General features: G+C 37.6%; 1 protein-coding gene across 2 annotated transcripts in view; it reads right to left on the bottom strand.

Moving 5' to 3' along the window:
• DCAF6 (DDB1 and CUL4 associated factor 6) overlaps nucleotides 1-18524 on the bottom strand; it is a 152751-nt gene that overhangs the window by 93066 nt on the left and 41161 nt on the right. For both annotated transcript variants that reach the window (XM_021717374.1, XM_021717375.1), the window contains one exon: nucleotides 14444-14629. In XM_021717374.1, coding sequence (XP_021573049.1) covers nucleotides 14444-14629 — 186 coding nt within the window. The remainder of the gene's footprint in view (nucleotides 1-14443; nucleotides 14630-18524) is intronic.

The following is an 18524-nucleotide window of genomic DNA, read 5'->3' as shown; positions in this document are numbered from 1 at the left end:
AGATTTATTGGTTCAAATCTTTGTATCGTCAATAACTGATGACTAAGGTGAACAAGCAGAGGCATCAGTGGCCAGAATACAGATTTAATAGAATTAATCCAAGAATATCACTAAAAACAAATAAGCAATGACAATAACAAACAGCAACAACAAAACAACCTAGGAAGAAAGGGAAATCTGATTTGCAGAGCTAGCACACTATACTATTTAAAAAGTTCAGTTTTCAATAAAATCTTAAGAAGCACACAAAGAAATAAGAAAGTAGGTTTTATACACAAGGGGGAAAAAGCAGTCAATAGAAACTATCCCTGAGCAAGCATGAAAACTGGACTAATAAAGGACTTTATTCTAAGTATGTTCAGAGAAAGAATTGGAGGAAAATGTCTTGTGAAAAAAGAATATAAAGAAAGATACAAGCCGGGCTCGGTGGCTCAGCCTGTAATCCCGTGCCTTGGGAGGCTGAGGTGAATGGATTGCCTGAGACCGTAGGTTTGAGACCCGCCTGGGCAACTTGGTGAGACCTCATCTCTACAATAAATCAAAAATCAGCAGGGCGTGGTAGCGCGCGCCTATAATTCCGGTTACTTGGAAGGCTGAGGCGGAAGGATCGCCGGAGCCCAGCAGGTCGAGGCTGCGGTGGCCGGGAGCGGCCACTGCGCTCCAGTCTGGGCAACAGAGTAACACTCCAACACACACAAAAAAAGAAAGATACAGAAATTATAAAAACCAATGAAATTAAAATTCTGAAATTGAAAAGTACAGTAATTAAAATGTAAAATCAACAGAAGAGCTCAAGAGCAGATCTGAACCAGTTAAAAAAAAGAAATAGCAATCTTAAATACGGGTTGATCAAGATAATCCAGTCTGAAAAACAGAAAAAAAAAAAAAAAAAAGAAGAAGAATGAACAAAGACTCAGAAAGCACACCAATATATGTTTAATGAGAGTCCCTGAGGACTGGAGAAACAAGCAGGAAGAATATTTGTAAAAATAACTGCTGAAACTTTCCAAATTCAATGAAAATATTAATCTTTCACAAAAAAGCTGGATAAATGAAGTAGGATAAACAAACCAAAACAGATTCAAATCTGGACACCTAGGTGTCAAACTGTCAAAAGGCATAGACATAGAATATGAAGAGCAGCAAAAGCAAAAAACTAACCAAAGAAAACTCCGACTAAACTCATACAAATAAGACAGAAAAAATTATCAGTCAAGAATTATAAATCCAACCACTTCTATTTAACACAATACTGTAAGTCCTAACCAAAGCAATCAGGCAGGAGAAAAAAATTAAAGGTATCCAGATTAAAAAAAGAGGAAGGGTCTCCACAGATGATATGATGCAATACTTAGAAAACCCTACAGACTCAGCCAAAAAACTCTAGCACTACTTTTGGTAAAGTCTTGGGATACAAAATCAATGTGCAAAAATAAGTTGCATTTATACACCAACAACAAGCAGGCTGAGAACCAAATAAAAATTACAATCTGATAATAATAAAATACCTCAGTTTTCATCTAGCCAAGAGGTAAACGATCTTTATAATGAGAACTACAAAACACTGCTCAAAAAAATCGAAGATGATAAAAACAAATGAAAGTATACCCCATGCTCACGGACTGGAGGAATCAATATCAAGATGTCTATACTACCAAAAGCAATCTATAAATCAACACAATCCCTATTAAACTATCAGCAACTTTTTTTCACAGACCTAGAAACGATGATACATAAACTCATACAGAAGCAAAAAAAGAGCCCAAATAGCTAAAGCAATCCTTAGCAAAAGAATAAAGTAGAAACCACAGACTCCCAGACTTCAAGGCTTACTACAAGGCTACAGTAACCAAAACAACATGGTACTTGTACAAAAACACAGAGATCGATGAAACAAGATAGAGAACCCAGAAATCAAACCACAGATCTGGGAAAAAGAAATCTATTCAGCAAAAGGTGCTGGGGAAAATGCTAAACACATGCATAAGAATGAAATTGAACCTCTACCTATCACCTTATATAAAAATTAACTCAAAATGGATCAAGCACTTAAACATGAAACCTCAAACTATAAAAATCTTAGAAGAAAATTTAGAGAACACTCTCCTGGACATTGGCCTATGCAGTGAATTCATGTCCTCAAAAGCAAACACAACATAAACTAAAATTGACAAATGGGTCCTTATCAAGCTAAAAAGCTTCTGCACAGCAAAAGAAACCATCAATAAAGAGACAGCCCATAAAATGGGAGAAATGATTTGCAAACTATGTATCCAACAAAGGCCGAACATCCAGAATCTATAAGGAACTCAAGTAAATCAACAGGAACAAAAAAGAATAATAAATACATTAAAAAGTGGGCAAAGGATATGAACAGACATATTTTAAAGGAAGATATACAAGGAGCCAACAAACATATGAAAGAATGATCAAGCCAGGCTCGGTAGCTCAGCCTGTAATCCCAGCATTTTGGAAGCCAGAGGCGAGTGGATTGCCTGAGCCCATGCGTTAGAGATCGGCCAGGGCAACTTGGTGAGACCTCATCTCTATAACAAATAAAAAATTAGCCGGGCATGGTAGCACGCGCCTGTGATTCCGGCTACTTGGAAGGCTGAAGCGGAAGTATCGCCTGAGCCCAGCAGGTCGACACTGGGGTGGCCATAAGCATTCCACTGCACGCCAGCCTGGGCGATGAGACCCCAACTCAAAAAAAAAAAGAATGTTCAGCATCACTTATCACCAGAGAAAAGCAAATTAAAACTATAATGAGATACCGTCTCACACCAGTCAGGAAGGCTATTATTAAAAAGTCAGAAAGCAACAGATGTTGGTGAGGCTATGAAGAAAAGGGAGTGCTTGTACACTATTGGTTGGGAATGTAAGCTAGTTTTGGGGAATGTAAGCTAATTCAGCCCCTGTGGAAACAATCTGGAAATTTCTCAAATAACTAAAAATAGAGTTAGAATTCAACCCAGCAATCCTTCTGAGAATATAACCAAAATAGCATAAATCATTGCACTTGTATGTTTATTGCAGCACTATTCACAACACAAAAACATGGATACCCATCAACAGTGAACCTGATAAAGAAAATGTGGTACATATATGCTATGGAATACTACACTGCCATAAAAAAGAACAAAATCATGCCCTTTGCAGCAACATGGATGCAGCTGGAGACCATCATTCTCAGAGAATTATCACAAAAACAGAAAACTGAATACTGCATGAATCTCATTCATAATACTAAACACTGGGCACACACGAGCACAAGGTTGGGAATAACAGACACTGCGTACTGCTAAAAAAGAGAGGGAGGGAAGTGGAACGAAGGATGCAAAATCACCCACTGGGTACCATGCTCACCAATGAGGGGGCATGGGGTGGGCTTGTCAGAAGCCCAAACCTTGCCTTCACACAATATACCTATGTAACAAATCCTCACATGTACCCCCATGATTCTAAAATAATAAGAATTGTAAATGCAGCAAGCTATCCTTTAAAAGTGAAAAAAAAAAAGACATTCCAAGATAAACAAAACTAAAGGCAATACATTGCTAGCATACCTAACCTACAAAGTACTAAATGAAGTCCTTCAGGCTACGATGAAAAAACATTAGATATCAACTCAAGATCCACAAAGAACAGTAGTAAAGGTAAACTATATAGGTAAATACAAAATACACTATATACATATTTTTGTTTGTAATTGTTTTCTTCTTCTGATTTCAGAGATAATAGCAGAGACCAATAATAATAAAACTGTATTACTTCTTTTACAATGTATAAAAATGTAATTTGTATGACAGGGAAGGGGAGACAGAGAAAAATTATACTTTAGCAAAGTTTTTGCATGCTACTGAAATCACACTGTAATTAATTAGAACTAGGGTTTTAAATATTAATTTGTAAATAGAAATCCCCAAGGGAAGTTCTAAAAAAAAAAAAAACTCAAAAAATGAGCAAGTAAGAAAAAAAAATTTACTTTTCCTATCCTTGTCTGGTCTTGGTCTCAGGGCAATGATGACCTCATATAAAATCAGTTTGGAAGTGCTTCAGTGCTTCTTCCTCTTCAATCTGTGTGTGTGTGTGTGTGTGTGTGTGTGTGTGTGTGTGTGTGTGTGTGTGTATGTATGTGAGAGAAAGAGAAAGAAAGAGAGAGAGAGAGAGAGAGAGAGAGAGAGAGAGGAGAGAGAGACAGAAAGAGAGACTGTTTCACTAGGCTACCAAGGCTGATCTCAAATTCCATTTTTGTCTCAAGATTTTTTTTAACTTTCCTTTTAGATTTCTTTTTTGAGATTACAAGCCAACATGCTCGATGGAAACAGAGGGGGGAAAAAATATACAACAAAACACTAGCAAACAGAATTCAACACCACATTAAAAGGATCATACACCATAATCAAGTGGAATTTATCCCTGGGATGCAACAATGGTTCAACATATGCCAGTCAATAAATGTAATACACTACATTAACAGAACGAAAACAAAAATCTCATGATCATCTGAAAAGATGCAGAAAAAGTATTTGAAAAAATTCCCAAGCCGAGCTCAGTGGCTCAGCCTGTAATCCTGCGCCTTTGGGAGACTGAGGTGAGTGGATTGCCTGAGCCTGCGGGTTCGAGACCCGCCTGGGCAGTGAGACCTCATCTCTACAATAAATCAAAAAATCAGCCAGGCGTGGTAGCGCATGCCTGTAATTCCGGCTACTTGGAAGGCTGAGGTGAAAGGATCACCGGAGCCCAGCAGGTCGAGACTGTGGTGGCCGGGAGTGGCCACTGCACTCCAGTCTGGGCGACAGAGTGAGACTCCAACTCAAAAAAAAAAAAAATTCCCATTCTTTCATGATAAAAACTTTCAACAAACTAGATACAGAAGAAACATATCTCAACACAATAAAGCCCACAGTTAACACCACATTCAGTTGTGAAAGTTGAAAGCTTTTCTTCTGAGATCAGGACAATAGGCTAACTCTTGCCATTTCTATGTCCTAACCAAAGCAATTAGGAAGAAAAAGAAATAAAAGACATTCAAATTTGGAAAGAAGAAGTAAAACTGTCTCTATAGATGACATGATCTTATACACAGAAAACAAAACGACTCCACCAAAAACAGTCAGAATTCAGTAAAGTTGCACAATACAAAAATCAACATTAAAAAATTGAGTTTCTAGCCAGGCTCGGTGGCTCAGCCTGTAATCCCGCACCTTTGGGAGGCTGAGGTGAGCGGATTGCCTGAGCCCGCGGGTTCAAGATCCACCTGGGCAGCGAGACCTCATCTCTACAATAAATAAAAAATCAGCCGGGCATGGTAGCGCATGCCTGTAATTCCAGCTACACTGAAGGCTGAGGTGGAAGGATCGCCGGAGCCCAGCAGGTCGAGGCTGTGGTGGCTGGGAGCGGCCACTGCACTCCAGTCTGGGTGACAGAGTGAGACTCCAACTCAAAAATAAATAAATAAATTGAGTTTCTATACACTAAAAACAAACTATCCAAAAAAATTTTTTTAAAACAATCTCATTTACAATAGCATCAAAAAGAATAAAATACTTAGGAATAAAAGTAAACAATGAGGTAAAATATCTGTACACCAAAAACTATAAAATACTGATGAAAGAAACTGAAGATGCAAATATGTGTACATAAAAAGATGCCCCATTTTTACCAATCAGAAGAATCAATGTTGTCAACATGTCCATACTATAAAGCAATGTATAAATTAAATGAAATCCCTATCAAAATTCCAACGGAACCTTTTACAGAAACAGAAATCCTAAACTTTATATGAAATCACAAAAGATACCAGATAACTAGAGCAATCTTGAGCAAGAAGAGCAGAGCAGGAGATATTATAAAGCCCAGTTTCAAAAAGAATTACACAGCTACAGTAATCAAAACAGTATGGTATTGGCATAAAATCAGACATGTAGACCAATGCAACAAAACAGAAAGCTCCAAAATAGACCCATGAGTACATAATCAACTAATTTTTGACAAATTCCAAGAACACACAATGGGAAAGTATAGTCTCTTAAATGGATTCTGGATATCCACATATAGAAAAGTAAAATGAGATCTTTATCACACACCACACAGAAAATTCATTTCAAAATGGATTAAAGATTTAAACAAACAAAAAAAAACCGTGTGGGTTCAAGTCTGTAATTACTGCACTTTGGGAGGCTGAGGCAAGAGGACTGTCTGAGCCCAGGGGTTCAAGACCAGCCTGGGTAACTTGGCAAGACCTTATCTCTACAATAAACCAAAAATTAGCCGGGTGTGGTAGCATTCGCCTGTAGTTCCAGCTACTTGGAAGGCTGAGGCAGAAGGATCACCGGAGCCCAGCAGGTCGAGGCTGCCTGGCCACTGCACTCCAGTCTGGGCGACAGAGTGAGACTCCAACTCGAGGAAAAAAAAAAAAAGAAAAACCTCTTCCGCTTGTAGGGGGGTTAGAAGTCAGTGTTCCTTGGATGTCCTTAGAACCAGTATATACTGAATGGGTAATTGTGTATTTAGATTACTCTGCAGTGCATCCTGAATTTATCCACATTCTAGCATGCCACTGCACTCCAGCCTGCGCGACAGAGTGAGACTCCAATTCAAAAATAAAATAAAATTTTAAAAACCTGGAACAGTAAGACTTCTAGAAGAAATCATAGTGGAAAAGCTCTGTGACATGAGTATTAGCAATTATTTTTTTAGATACAACACCAAAAGCACAAGCAACAAAAGCAAAAATCGATAAATGGAACTATGTTAAATTAAGTTTCAGCATTACTAAAGAAACAATCAGCAAAATAAAAAGAAAACCCAGGCACTGGGAAAAATATTTGCAAACTATATATCAAAAAAGGAGTTAATACTCAATATATATAAGGAACTCCTACAACTCAACAGCAAAACCAAAAAAAAATCTGATTATAAAATGGGTAAAAGTTCTAAATAGACATGTTTTCAAGGATGACATACAAATGACTAACAGGGATATGAAAAGGTGCTCAGCATCATTTATCATCAGAAAAATGCAAATCAAAACTACAATGAGATATTACCTCATACCTATTGGAGTGACTGTTATTAAAAAGAGGTAACAAAAGTTGGCAAGGATATGAAGAAAGGGAAACCCTTATACAGTGTTGGCGAAAATGTAAATTGGTTCAGCCATTATGGAAAACAGTAGGGAGACTCCTCAAAAATTTTTAAACTAACATATAATCTAGCAATCCCACTACTGAATATATGTCCAAAGGAAATAAAATCACTATCTCAAAAAGATATTTGTACTCTCATGTTCACTGCAGGATTATTCATAATAGCCAAGACATGTAAAGTGTCTACTGATGGACAAATGAGTAAATAACTCACACATACACACACAGAGAAATATTATTCAGCCTAAAAAAAAGGGGCTGGGCATAGTGACTCATACCTGTAATCCCAGCACTTTGAAAAACAAAGGCAAAAGGATTGGCTGAGCCCAGGGGTTCAAGACCAATCAGGACAACTTGGTGAGACCTCATCACCACAATAAATCAAAAAATTAGCCAGGCATGGTGGCATGTGCATGTAGTTCCAGCAACTTGGGAGGCTGAGGTGAAAGGATCACCTGAGTTCAGCGGGTTAACACCGTGGTAGCTGTGAGTGTGCCACTGAACTCCAGCCTGAGCAACAGAGTGAGACTCCAACTCAAAAAAAAAGAAAAGAAAAGCCAGTCATTTGTGACAACATGAATGAACCTGGAAGACATTATGCCAAGTGAAATAAGCCAGACACAGAAAGTCAAATTCTGAATGATGCCACTTACATGTGGACTCTAAAAAGTTCAATCTCATAGAAACAAAAGTAAAAAGATGATTATTAGGGGCTGGGTGGTAGGAGAAAAGGTAGATGTGAATGAAAAAATACAAGCTTGCAATTATAAGATGAACATATTTTGGAACTTACTTTTGCAGATTTCTAGTCTCCTAAAAAATGGGGCCATATCAATCAGATTAATATACAAAATGAAAGTTGCAAAAGGAGAAGGAGTGGAGCAAAGAGCTTACTTGGAAAAATAATGGCCAAAATCTTCCAAATTCAAACAGTTCAATAGACTTTAAGTAGAATGAACCCAAAGAGTTCTATATACTGAGACACATATAATCAAACTGTCAAAAGTCAAAGACTCTTGAAATCAACAAAAGAAAAATGACTCATCAAATGCCAAGGAGCTCCTATATCATTATGAGTGACTTTCTCCTAAGAAATACAATAGGCCAAAAGGAAGTGGAACTATAAAAGTGATAACAGGAAAAACAAATGAACAAAAAATTCTGTCAACCAAGAACACCACATTCAGCAAAATTAACTTTCAAAAATGATAAGACAGGTACAGTAGCTCATGCCTGTAAGCCCAGCACTTAGGGAGGCCAAAATGAGAGCACTGCTTCACCCCAGGAGTTTGAGACCAGCTTAGGCAACACAGCAAGACCCTGTTCTCTACAAATACATAAATAATTAGCTGGGGGTGTGGTGGTACATGTCTGTTGTTCCAGCTACTTGGGAGGTTGAGGTGGAGAGCTTATCTGAGCCCAGGAGGTCAAGGCTGTGGTAAGCCATGATCATGATCATGCCACTGTACTCCAACCTGGGTGACAGAATGACACTCCAACTCAAAAAAAAGAAAAAAAAAAAAGAAAGATCTTTCAGGATACACAAAAGATAAGGGAATTCATTATCACTAGAACTGCCTTAAAAGAATAGACAAGGGGAAACGCTCAAGTTGAAATGAAAGAATGCTAGAAGGCAACATAAAAGCATACAAAAACATAAAGGTAAATACACAAACACAGAAACTTGCAATACAGTAATGATGGTGCATAAATAACATTTTTTTAAAAAATCAGAGTCTCACTCTGTCGCCTAGGCTGGAGTGCAGTGGCACACTCATGGCCACTACAGCCATGACCTGCTGGGTTCATGTGATCCTTCCACTTTAGCCTTCCAAGTAGCAGGAACCACAGGTGAGTGCCATCATGCCCAGCTAATTTTTGTATTTATTATAGAGATGAGGTCTCATCAAGTTGTCCAGGATGGTCTTGAACCACTGGACTCAGACAATCCTCTTGCCTCCACCTCCCAAAGTACTGAGATTACAAGCATGAGCTCACTGCATAAATAACTTTTAATTCAGGTATAAAATTTTAAAAAGAAAACCATTAAAAATAGTGGTACCTATGTACCATTAATTATTAACTATGTTAATGAATGCAAAATGTAATTTGTGACATCAACAGCATAATGTGGGGAGAGGCCATAAAGGAGTAGAATTTTTGTATGTCAATTAACTTATTATCAATTACAATAGATTATTATTGTAACTATAAGATGTTTTATATAACTCCCATGGTAACAACAAAGAAACAACCTAAGAAGATACCACAAAAAAATAAGAAAAAAAATCTAAGCATGCCATTACCAAAATAATCAACATAATACAAAAGAAGGCAACAAGAGGAAATGAGGGATAAAACTTCTATAAGATGTACAGAAATCAATCAACAAAATGAAAATAACAAGTCTTTCCCTCACAGTAATTACTTCAAATGTAAATGAATTAAATTCCCCATCAAAGCACAAGGAGTGGCTTGATGAATAAAAACCAAGATCCTATTATATGCTGTCTACAAGAAATTCATTTTAGATATATGGCCATACATAAGCTCAAAGTAAAAGAGTGAAAAAAGACACTCTACATAACAATAACCAAAAGACAGCAGGGGTGCCCATACTTGTATCAGATAAAGAAGACTAACATCAAAACTGTCACAAGAGAAAAAGAAAGACATGATACGATATCGCAAGGTCAATTAACTAAGCAGATACAACAATAATATATATGCACCTAACAGCTGAGCACCCAAACATATGAGGCAAATACTGACAGAACTAAAGGGAGAAATATATAGTAACACATTAACAATGAGATTTCAATACCCCACTTTTAATTTAAAAAACAGATAAATCAGACAAAACATCAATAAACAGATGACTTGAACAACTATATAGACCTATACAGACTAACAATGATCAATAAAGAAAAAAAATTGTTTAAATCCCATTCACATTAGTATCAAAGAGAATAAAACACCTATGAAAAAAAATTTAACCAAGGAGGTAAAAGACTTATACACTGAAAACCATAAAACGTTGCTGAAAGAAATAAATGGAAAGATATTCCATATTTATGGAGTAAAAGACCTGCTATTGTTAAAATGTCCATACTGGCTAGGTACAGTGGCTCAAATCTATAAGCCCAGCACTTTGGGAGGCCAAGGTAAGAGGATTGCCTAAACCAGACTGGTTCGAGACCAGCCTTGGAAATTTGGTGAGACCTTGTCTCTACAATAAATCAGAAAATAAGTTGTGTGTGGTGGCATGCGCCTGTAGTTCCAGCTACTTGGAAGGCCTAGGTTGAAGGATTGCCTGAACCCAGCAGGTTGAGGTTGCGGTGGCCATGAGTACGCCACTGCACTCCAGCCTGGATCACAGGGTGAGATTCCAACTAAAAAAAAAAAAAAGTACTTTTGCCCATCAAAAGACACCAGTTAGAGAGTGAAAATACAACCACAGAATAGGAAAATGATGCTCATCCGCAAAAGATACAATAAATTTCTATAAATTAATAATAAGAACACATTGTAACAAAAAAAAAATGCAGGAGATTTTTATACACATTTCACAACAGAGTATATCCAAATAACCAATAAGCATATGAAGAGATCAACCTCAGCAGCAGCATCAGGGAAAAGCAAATTGAAACCATATTAAGATGATACTATTGAGAGACGAGATAGCCAAAGAAAAGCTAAGCAGGCAGACAGACAGGGTGGGTCTCTCCGCCCCCACATGATGTAGCAAACTTCTTGCAGGCCTCTGGTACTGATACACTCAGGTTGGTAAACAAGTTCCCAACAAGCGCTCAAGCTAGAGCTTAAGTACTCACTGCTGGGATAGAAAAACCACCAATCATTTTACTGCCAAGTGCGGACCAATCACCATTAGGCCCCTACCTCCTACGGCTGGTCCTTAGTACTGACCAATCAGCACAGCTAATGTCACAGATAGTGCTAGCCAATTGGTTCAGCCTTCGGGCTATATAAGCACAAGGCTTCAGCTGGAGATGGGCAAAACCCTCAGGTTCCCTCCCACTGTAGAAGCTTTTCTGTCCCCTCAATAAGTCCTTCTTTCTTAACTTTCCAGCCTTCTGTGTCCTTCATTCCTCCTGGGCACGAGACTAGAATGCCAAACCAAAGAGCTGCAGAAGATTGTCAACTGAAGAGCTGTGCACCCAGGAGGCTGGCTTGCCAACTGTCAGAGCCAACTGAACCGGGAGCGCTGCAGGCATAAGGCCAGACTCAGAAGCTGAGACACTTCTGGGGGCCGCAGCACTCTCGGGGCTTGGCTTGTCAGCCCATTAGAGCCAACACTCTTGGGGCTAGGCTTGCCAGCCTACCAAGCTGATCCTCTAGGGATCTGCCAGCTGACCCATTGAGCTGACACTCTCCAAGCAAAGCCCAGGCTGATCTGAAAAATCCGTATCACTATATACACACCAAATAAGAGATTAACATACAATTGTTGGCAAAAATGAACAGCGACAGGTACTCATATATGCTGTTGGCGGGAATGTAAATTGCTACGACCACTTTGGAAAACTATTTGGCATTATCTCTAAAATAATCAAATGTATATTCTATTTCCCAGCAATTTTACCTCTGAGTATACACCCAAAGAAGTGTGTACATATGTGTACCACAAGACAGGTAAAGAAGTATTCTCATCCGGGCTCGGTGTCTCAGCCTGTAATCCTGCGCCTTTAGGAGGCTGAGGTGAGTGGATTGCCTGAGCCCGCGGGTTCGAGACCTGCCTCGGCAGCGAGACCTCATCTCTACAATAAATAAAAAAATGAGCCGGGCGTGGTAGCGCGTGCCTGTAATTCCGGCTACTCGGAAGGCTGAGGTGGAAGGATCGCTGAGCCCAGAAGGTCGAGGCTGCTGTGGCCGGGAGCGGCCACTGTACTCCAGTCTGGGCGACAGAGTGAGACTCCAACTCAAAAAAAAAAAAAAAAAGAAGTATTCTCCAAATTTTCATCAGCAGTAGAACAGATCAATCAACTGTGGTATATTCATACAATAAACTATTAAACAGACATAAAAAATGAGTAAATTACAGTTGTATGCAACAAGGATGAATTTCACATGAGGTAAGATTTTGCTCAGCAAAAGCCAGATTAAAAACAACAACAAAGAAACAAAAACAATCATAAAGTATATTTCCATTTATATAAAGTTCAAAAACAGAAAAACAGGAGTGTTAGAAAAACAGAAAAAATCGGCTGGGTGCAGTGGCTCATGTCTGTAATTCCAGCACTTTGGGAGGCTGAGGTGAGAGGACTGCCTGAGCCCCTGGGATCGAGACCAGCCTGGGCAACTTGGTGAGGCCTCATCTCTACAAAAAATCAAAAAATTAGCTGGGTGTGGTGGTGCATACCTGTAGTTCCAGCTACTTGGAAGGGTAAGGCAGAAGGATCACCTGAGTCCAGCAGGTCAAGATTGTGGTGGCTAGGTGGTAGTTACATGATAGGAGCTGCTTTGTGATAATTCATTAAACTATACACTTAAGATTTACATACTTTTTTCATGTGCTTTTTAGTTCAATTTTTAAACATTTTTAATATTGGATGGAATAAGACAATCTAATAAGAGGGTCTGGTATGTCTAATCAAAATCCCCTTCCCCCAACAAAATGGAAAGAATAGTGAAACAGTAAAAACAAAGCCTATTGACTAAAAACTTCCCACATTTTTCAAGATGCCAATTGCTTACATCAAGAACATCAATAAATTCCAAGTATGGAAAATGTTTTAAAAATCCACATCTAAATACATTGCTGTGATATAAAAATGAGAGGGGAAAAAAAACCAAAAAAATAAAAAATAAAAAAAGACTTGAAGGCGATCAAGGAAGAGCTAGATTACCTATAGAGGAACCACAGTTAGGCTGATGTCTGACTTTGTAACTTCAACACTGAAAGTCAGAATGGAGTATCACTGAAAATAGAATAATTATCAGGTGAAATTTATTTTAAAAGATGTTTTAAAAAGTATTTAAAGGCATTTTAAAAAGACATTTTTCACAAAGGAAAGAAAAAAGAAGGAAGGAATAAAGGTAACTAAAATTGTTTTCTATCAACACACTATCACTAAAAGAAATGTCAAAGGATATACTTTAGGTACAAAATGACCCATGTGAAAATTCTGTCATGGAAGAAGGAATGATAAGCCAAAGGTGTTAGTAAATATGTAGGTAAATGTAAATAAACACTGATAGTAAAACAATGACAATATCTAATTCACCAAAGAAAAAAGAATATAGCTAAATTCAGAACAATATAATCATATAAAATAGACAAGGGATATTCCAAGGTCCTTTATTCTGGATTAGGATAAAAATGTTTACTGACTTTAGACTTTATGACATATTCTTGTGAAACAGACATGAATGTCTATTTACAAGCAAGCAGCAGATACAAAATGGACAAAAAGAAAATCACTCAAGCAATTCAAAAGGTGGATAAAAAAACAAGGGGAGGATTATTCACAAAAGACTGAAATTTTTTTTTGAAATAGAAAAAACGAGATAAGGCATATAAATAGATCCAAACATATCAGTACTCATAATAAATATAAATTGACAAATTTCCAGTAAAGTCTCCAAACTGTGAGAATTAATAAGAAAACAAAATCCAGCTACATACTACTCATTTAATTATACATCAAAACATAAGTATATACAAGAATTGAAATTCAAATGATAGAAAACATACCAAGTTAACACAAAAAATGGGATACAAAAAATAACATGCAAATACTTTTAAAGAGTACTCTGTAGTGCAAGCAATTTTTCTGAACCAAATAAAGCAGTATAATTGAGTCTTCATTTTATTCCACCTTATTCAAGTCATCTCAGGTCTTGAACTCATTAATATCCTTTAGGAATCTGATTATTTTGTCTAGCGTACTAGTGCTCCCTCTGACATATGAAAATTTTATAAGCATGTTAGCAGTGACTTTATTCAAGCCAGTGATACAGTGTTTAAAAGTGTAAAGTCTAATACAGAGCCATGTAGCACAATAACAGAAGCATTTTTAAAGATTAATGAACTGTTTGCTTAGAGTATGGCTGCTCAAATAATTACAAACCCGTCTTATAACACTCTTACTTTTATTTCTTAACTTTATCCACAAGCCTATCAAAGTACATTTTCTCAAATGCTTTGTGATATCAAGATACTCTGTCAATAATTTATATGAATGAGTATATATACACACATCTATACATGCATGCCCTTATACAAAAGCATACACACATATATGTTATATGTATTCATAACAATACCATACCTCATAGGTAGTTCCATAATGGCACGTAAATTGGCATTGTCTGTTGGTTTCTGCATCTTGCTCAACATTGGTATAAAATATTACTCCATCTCCAGAGCAGGAAACAATCTGCTTATCATTTGTGCATGGTAAGAACTTTGCACTAAATATATTTGCTCGGTGCCCTGAACGAATTGTTGTCAAAACCTAAAACACACAGAGAAAGCAGTTCATGATAGTTTATTTCCTAGAAAGAAATTATTGATATTTAATATAATCATAGCCAGTAATAAATTCTCATTAACATTCTCATCTCAGTGAAAGGCTATCATTTGATTCCAAACTATTGTTATAAAAATCAGAACCTCACACTTTCTTTTTGCTCTGAGATGTGAACAAGATTTAAAATCATCAACTGAAATAGCGCCATGAAAATAAAGTACACATATTGTTCCCCGTTTGGTTTACCTGATTTACTCACAAAATCTCAGTAAATAAGACTTGACTGACTTGAAATTGACTGTATGCTAGAAGATTAAGTTATTCCCTTTCAGGATGAAGAAACAAAAAATAAACTGAATTTTAATGACTCGTAAAATCAAAGTAATGAAATGGTACAGATAAGGATACAACAGAAGTCCCAACGTCCAATTCTTTAATTATATTTGAAAGATCAGAATTACTGTGGCAGTAATAAGATTTAAAATTAATATTATAATATTTGTAACATACATTGCAAATAAAGGATTAATTATCCTAGCAATGCTTAACAGCTGGAAGGAAAAATAACTGATAAGACCTAATTTTTTTTTTTTAAATGGGCAAAAGATTGGAACAGACAGTCTACAACAGATATACAAATAGCCCTTAAATACATGAAAAAATACTCAAATCTGTTTATAAGATAAATGCAAGTTGAAATTACACTGGAATACCAAAGCTCACTTAACAGACTGGCAAAATTTCAAGAAACTGACAACAGACTGTAAGCAAGCCTATGGGAAAACAGGTTCTTAAACACTGCTGATGAGAGTGCTAAAGAGTCAATACCAGTGAAGGAATTTAGCGATAGCTTACAAAACTACATATGTGTCTAATCTTTGACCAGCAAGCCTATTTCTAGGAATTTACCCTGAAGATACACCTCCAACAACACACCAAAAAAAATATGTACAAGGTAATTTACTCAATTATTTGTAAGAGCAAAACACAGGACACTGGTTGAATAAACTATGGCACATCCCCATAAGATATACAATATAGTACAAGGTGCATAGGGAATATCTGCTGTGCTTTTTGAAAGTGCTAAGAAAAAGTAAAAATAAAGACACAGACACAAAGTTAGCTTGAAATGGCCATGGAACAAATTTGAGACAATTTAAGCATCACAAAACACAGTGTCGATGATAGATTATAATACATTGAATAAAAACAAGCCTATAGCAGTTTTATTTTTTAAGGTAATAGGGACAGGAAATGCTCTTATTTATACAAGAATATAAATGAAAAAATCACTGTGGGTAACCACAATATAATAACTTATTCAAACAGGAATCATCAATTAATTAATTATCAATAAATGGGTTAAGTAATGAAAGAATGTTAGGAATGAGAATGTCCACAGTCTCAACAAACCACTTCACAGATAGCTTATTAGTTACAAAGGGTAACCCACTGGAGCGATCAAACTTGACTCCACTAATAAGGTGGCAAACTAATATCATGTGCACAATATCACCCATGGAAAATTCTTACCCAAAGTGTTTAATCTGAATCTACTAATGAAGAAACAATCAGACAAATCCAAATTGAGAGACATTCTATAAAACGACTAGCCTGACATGTCAATGTCATGAAACATAGAGAATAATTAATATAAAGCCTTAAACAAGATAGAGATTGTCTTTAACCCTGTCAAATATTTTAGGATGGTTTTACCAAGTAGCTAACTACATATAAGTCATTACATATAGCCGTTAGTTTCCTAGTCTGATAAGCTTTTGGCTTTGCATTAGTCACATTCAGCAGACATTACTCTTAACAATTTCTGATTTACCTGCACTTAATAGGTTTATGTATAACTTCAGAAACAAAAGCAGGAGCCTCACTGCTTCATTAGTCACTCACAAACTGAAAAAGATTCCTTTATTAAAATAATTGAGCACACTCAGTGATCTATCACAGAAACAAAGAACTGGCCAGGAGCAGTGGCTCACACCTGTAATCCCAGTACTTTGGTAGCCTGGGGTGAGAGAATTGCCTATCTCAGAGATTCAAGACCTCGTCTCTACAATAAATAAAAAAATTAGCTGGGCGTGGTGACACACACTTGCGGCTCCAGCTACTTGGAAGGTTGAGGCAGAAGGATCACCTGAGTCTAGCAGATCGAGGCTTGTAGTGGCCACGAAAGTGCTACTGTACTCCAGCATGGGCGACAGTAAAGAAACAAAGAATTGAGTACCAGAGTACCACATGGTCTCATTCACAAGTAGACCCTGAACATTCATCATACTATAAGAAAGGGATTGGCAGTAGCAGGACACTGCTGAGAGTTGGCGGGGGACGGGGGGGGCATGGGTGCAGATAACATCAACATCAATAAGGGTACCTGATCACAAACCAAGTGATGTGGGGACCAAAGGGGGGCCCAAACTTTACCTGTATGATGACGACTTACGTACCTAATCCTGAATTGTACCCCACATATTTAAAATAAAATAAAATAATTAAGATTTAGTGGGTAAAAAATTGGAACCCCTTCCCTTTGAACAAATCTCTAGAGATTTCAGATGCCCCTCTCCATACTTACTCCTCACTTCCAATGCTCATCTCAATGTCATCAATATTTATCTACCCACACAGGTGATCAAGTCAAACACTAAGAAATCATCTTTCACTTTCCTTTGCCTCATCCAGTATACCAAATCAGCCAGCAAAGCCATGCCAAAATATACCCCAAATTACTTCTCACCAACTCCAATGCAATTATCTTTGTCAGAGCCATCACCCCCTCTTCACCTGGATTATTTCAATAGCCTCCCATCTCCTACTTCCAATCTTGTTTCAACTCTACTCTCCAAAAGCAGCCAGAGCTTTTTTTATTTTTTTGAGTTGGAGTCTCACTCTGTCACCCACGAGTGCAGTGGCACACTCATGGCCACCCCAGTGTGAACCTGCTGGGCTCTGGCGATCCTTCTGCCTTAGCCTTCCAAGTAGCAGGAACACTACAGGTGTGCACTACCACGCCTGGCTAATTTTTTATTTATTGTAAAGACGAGGTCTTGCCAAGTTGCCCAGACTGGCCTCAAACCCATGGACGCAGGTAATCCAAGAGCTATCTTTTTTTTTTTTTTTTGAGTTGGAGTCTCACTCTGTCGCCCAGACTGTAGTGCAGCGGCCGCTCCCGGCCATCGCAGCCTCGACCCGCTGGGCTCCGGCAATCCTTCCGCCTCAGCCTTCTAAGTAACTGGAACTACAGGCGCGTGCTATCACACCCAGCTAATTTTTTACTTATTGTAGAGATGAGGTCTCGCCAAGTTGCCCAGGAGGGTCTCGAACCCGTGGGCTCAGGCAATCCACTCACCTCAGCTTCCCAAAGGCGTGGGATTACAGGCTGAGCTACTGAGCCCGGCTCAAGAGCTATCTTTTAACAAGTAAATCACTTGTCTGCTAAAATCCTCCAGTGACTGCCCATTAAAATTACACTAAAATGTAAACTTTTCAATATAGCTTATTTGATCCCTGCCTACTATTTGAACTTCATTTTGTACCTACCACTCTCTAATTTATTAAGAATATCGTTGGAAGAGTACTTGTGTATGTATATAATTAGTAATTTCAATGAAGTTTGCAATTTGTTTTTAAGCCATTCCTATGCAGCCAATATGGGTATGAATGCTACTGGAGGTAAACAGCAATAAGGTTGATAAAAAACACATATGTGCACTTGAGAGCAGTTATACTTTCTGACAGCTGGATTTATTTTCTTAGCTGTGCTTCCCTTGGACCAATGCATTTGATAGTTACTCAGAAAACATCTAATTATAATGTCCTAGAGAAATAGAAGCTGGCAGAATAACTTAATATGAGATGAAAATAACAT

Source organism: Carlito syrichta, unplaced genomic scaffold, assembly GCF_000164805.1.
Source record: "Carlito syrichta isolate Samal-C Ts95f unplaced genomic scaffold, Tarsius_syrichta-2.0.1 Scaffold309719, whole genome shotgun sequence".
In the NCBI taxonomy this organism is placed as follows: Eukaryota; Metazoa; Chordata; class Mammalia; order Primates; family Tarsiidae; genus Carlito; species Carlito syrichta.
This window is presented reverse-complemented; position numbering and strand designations above follow the sequence as displayed.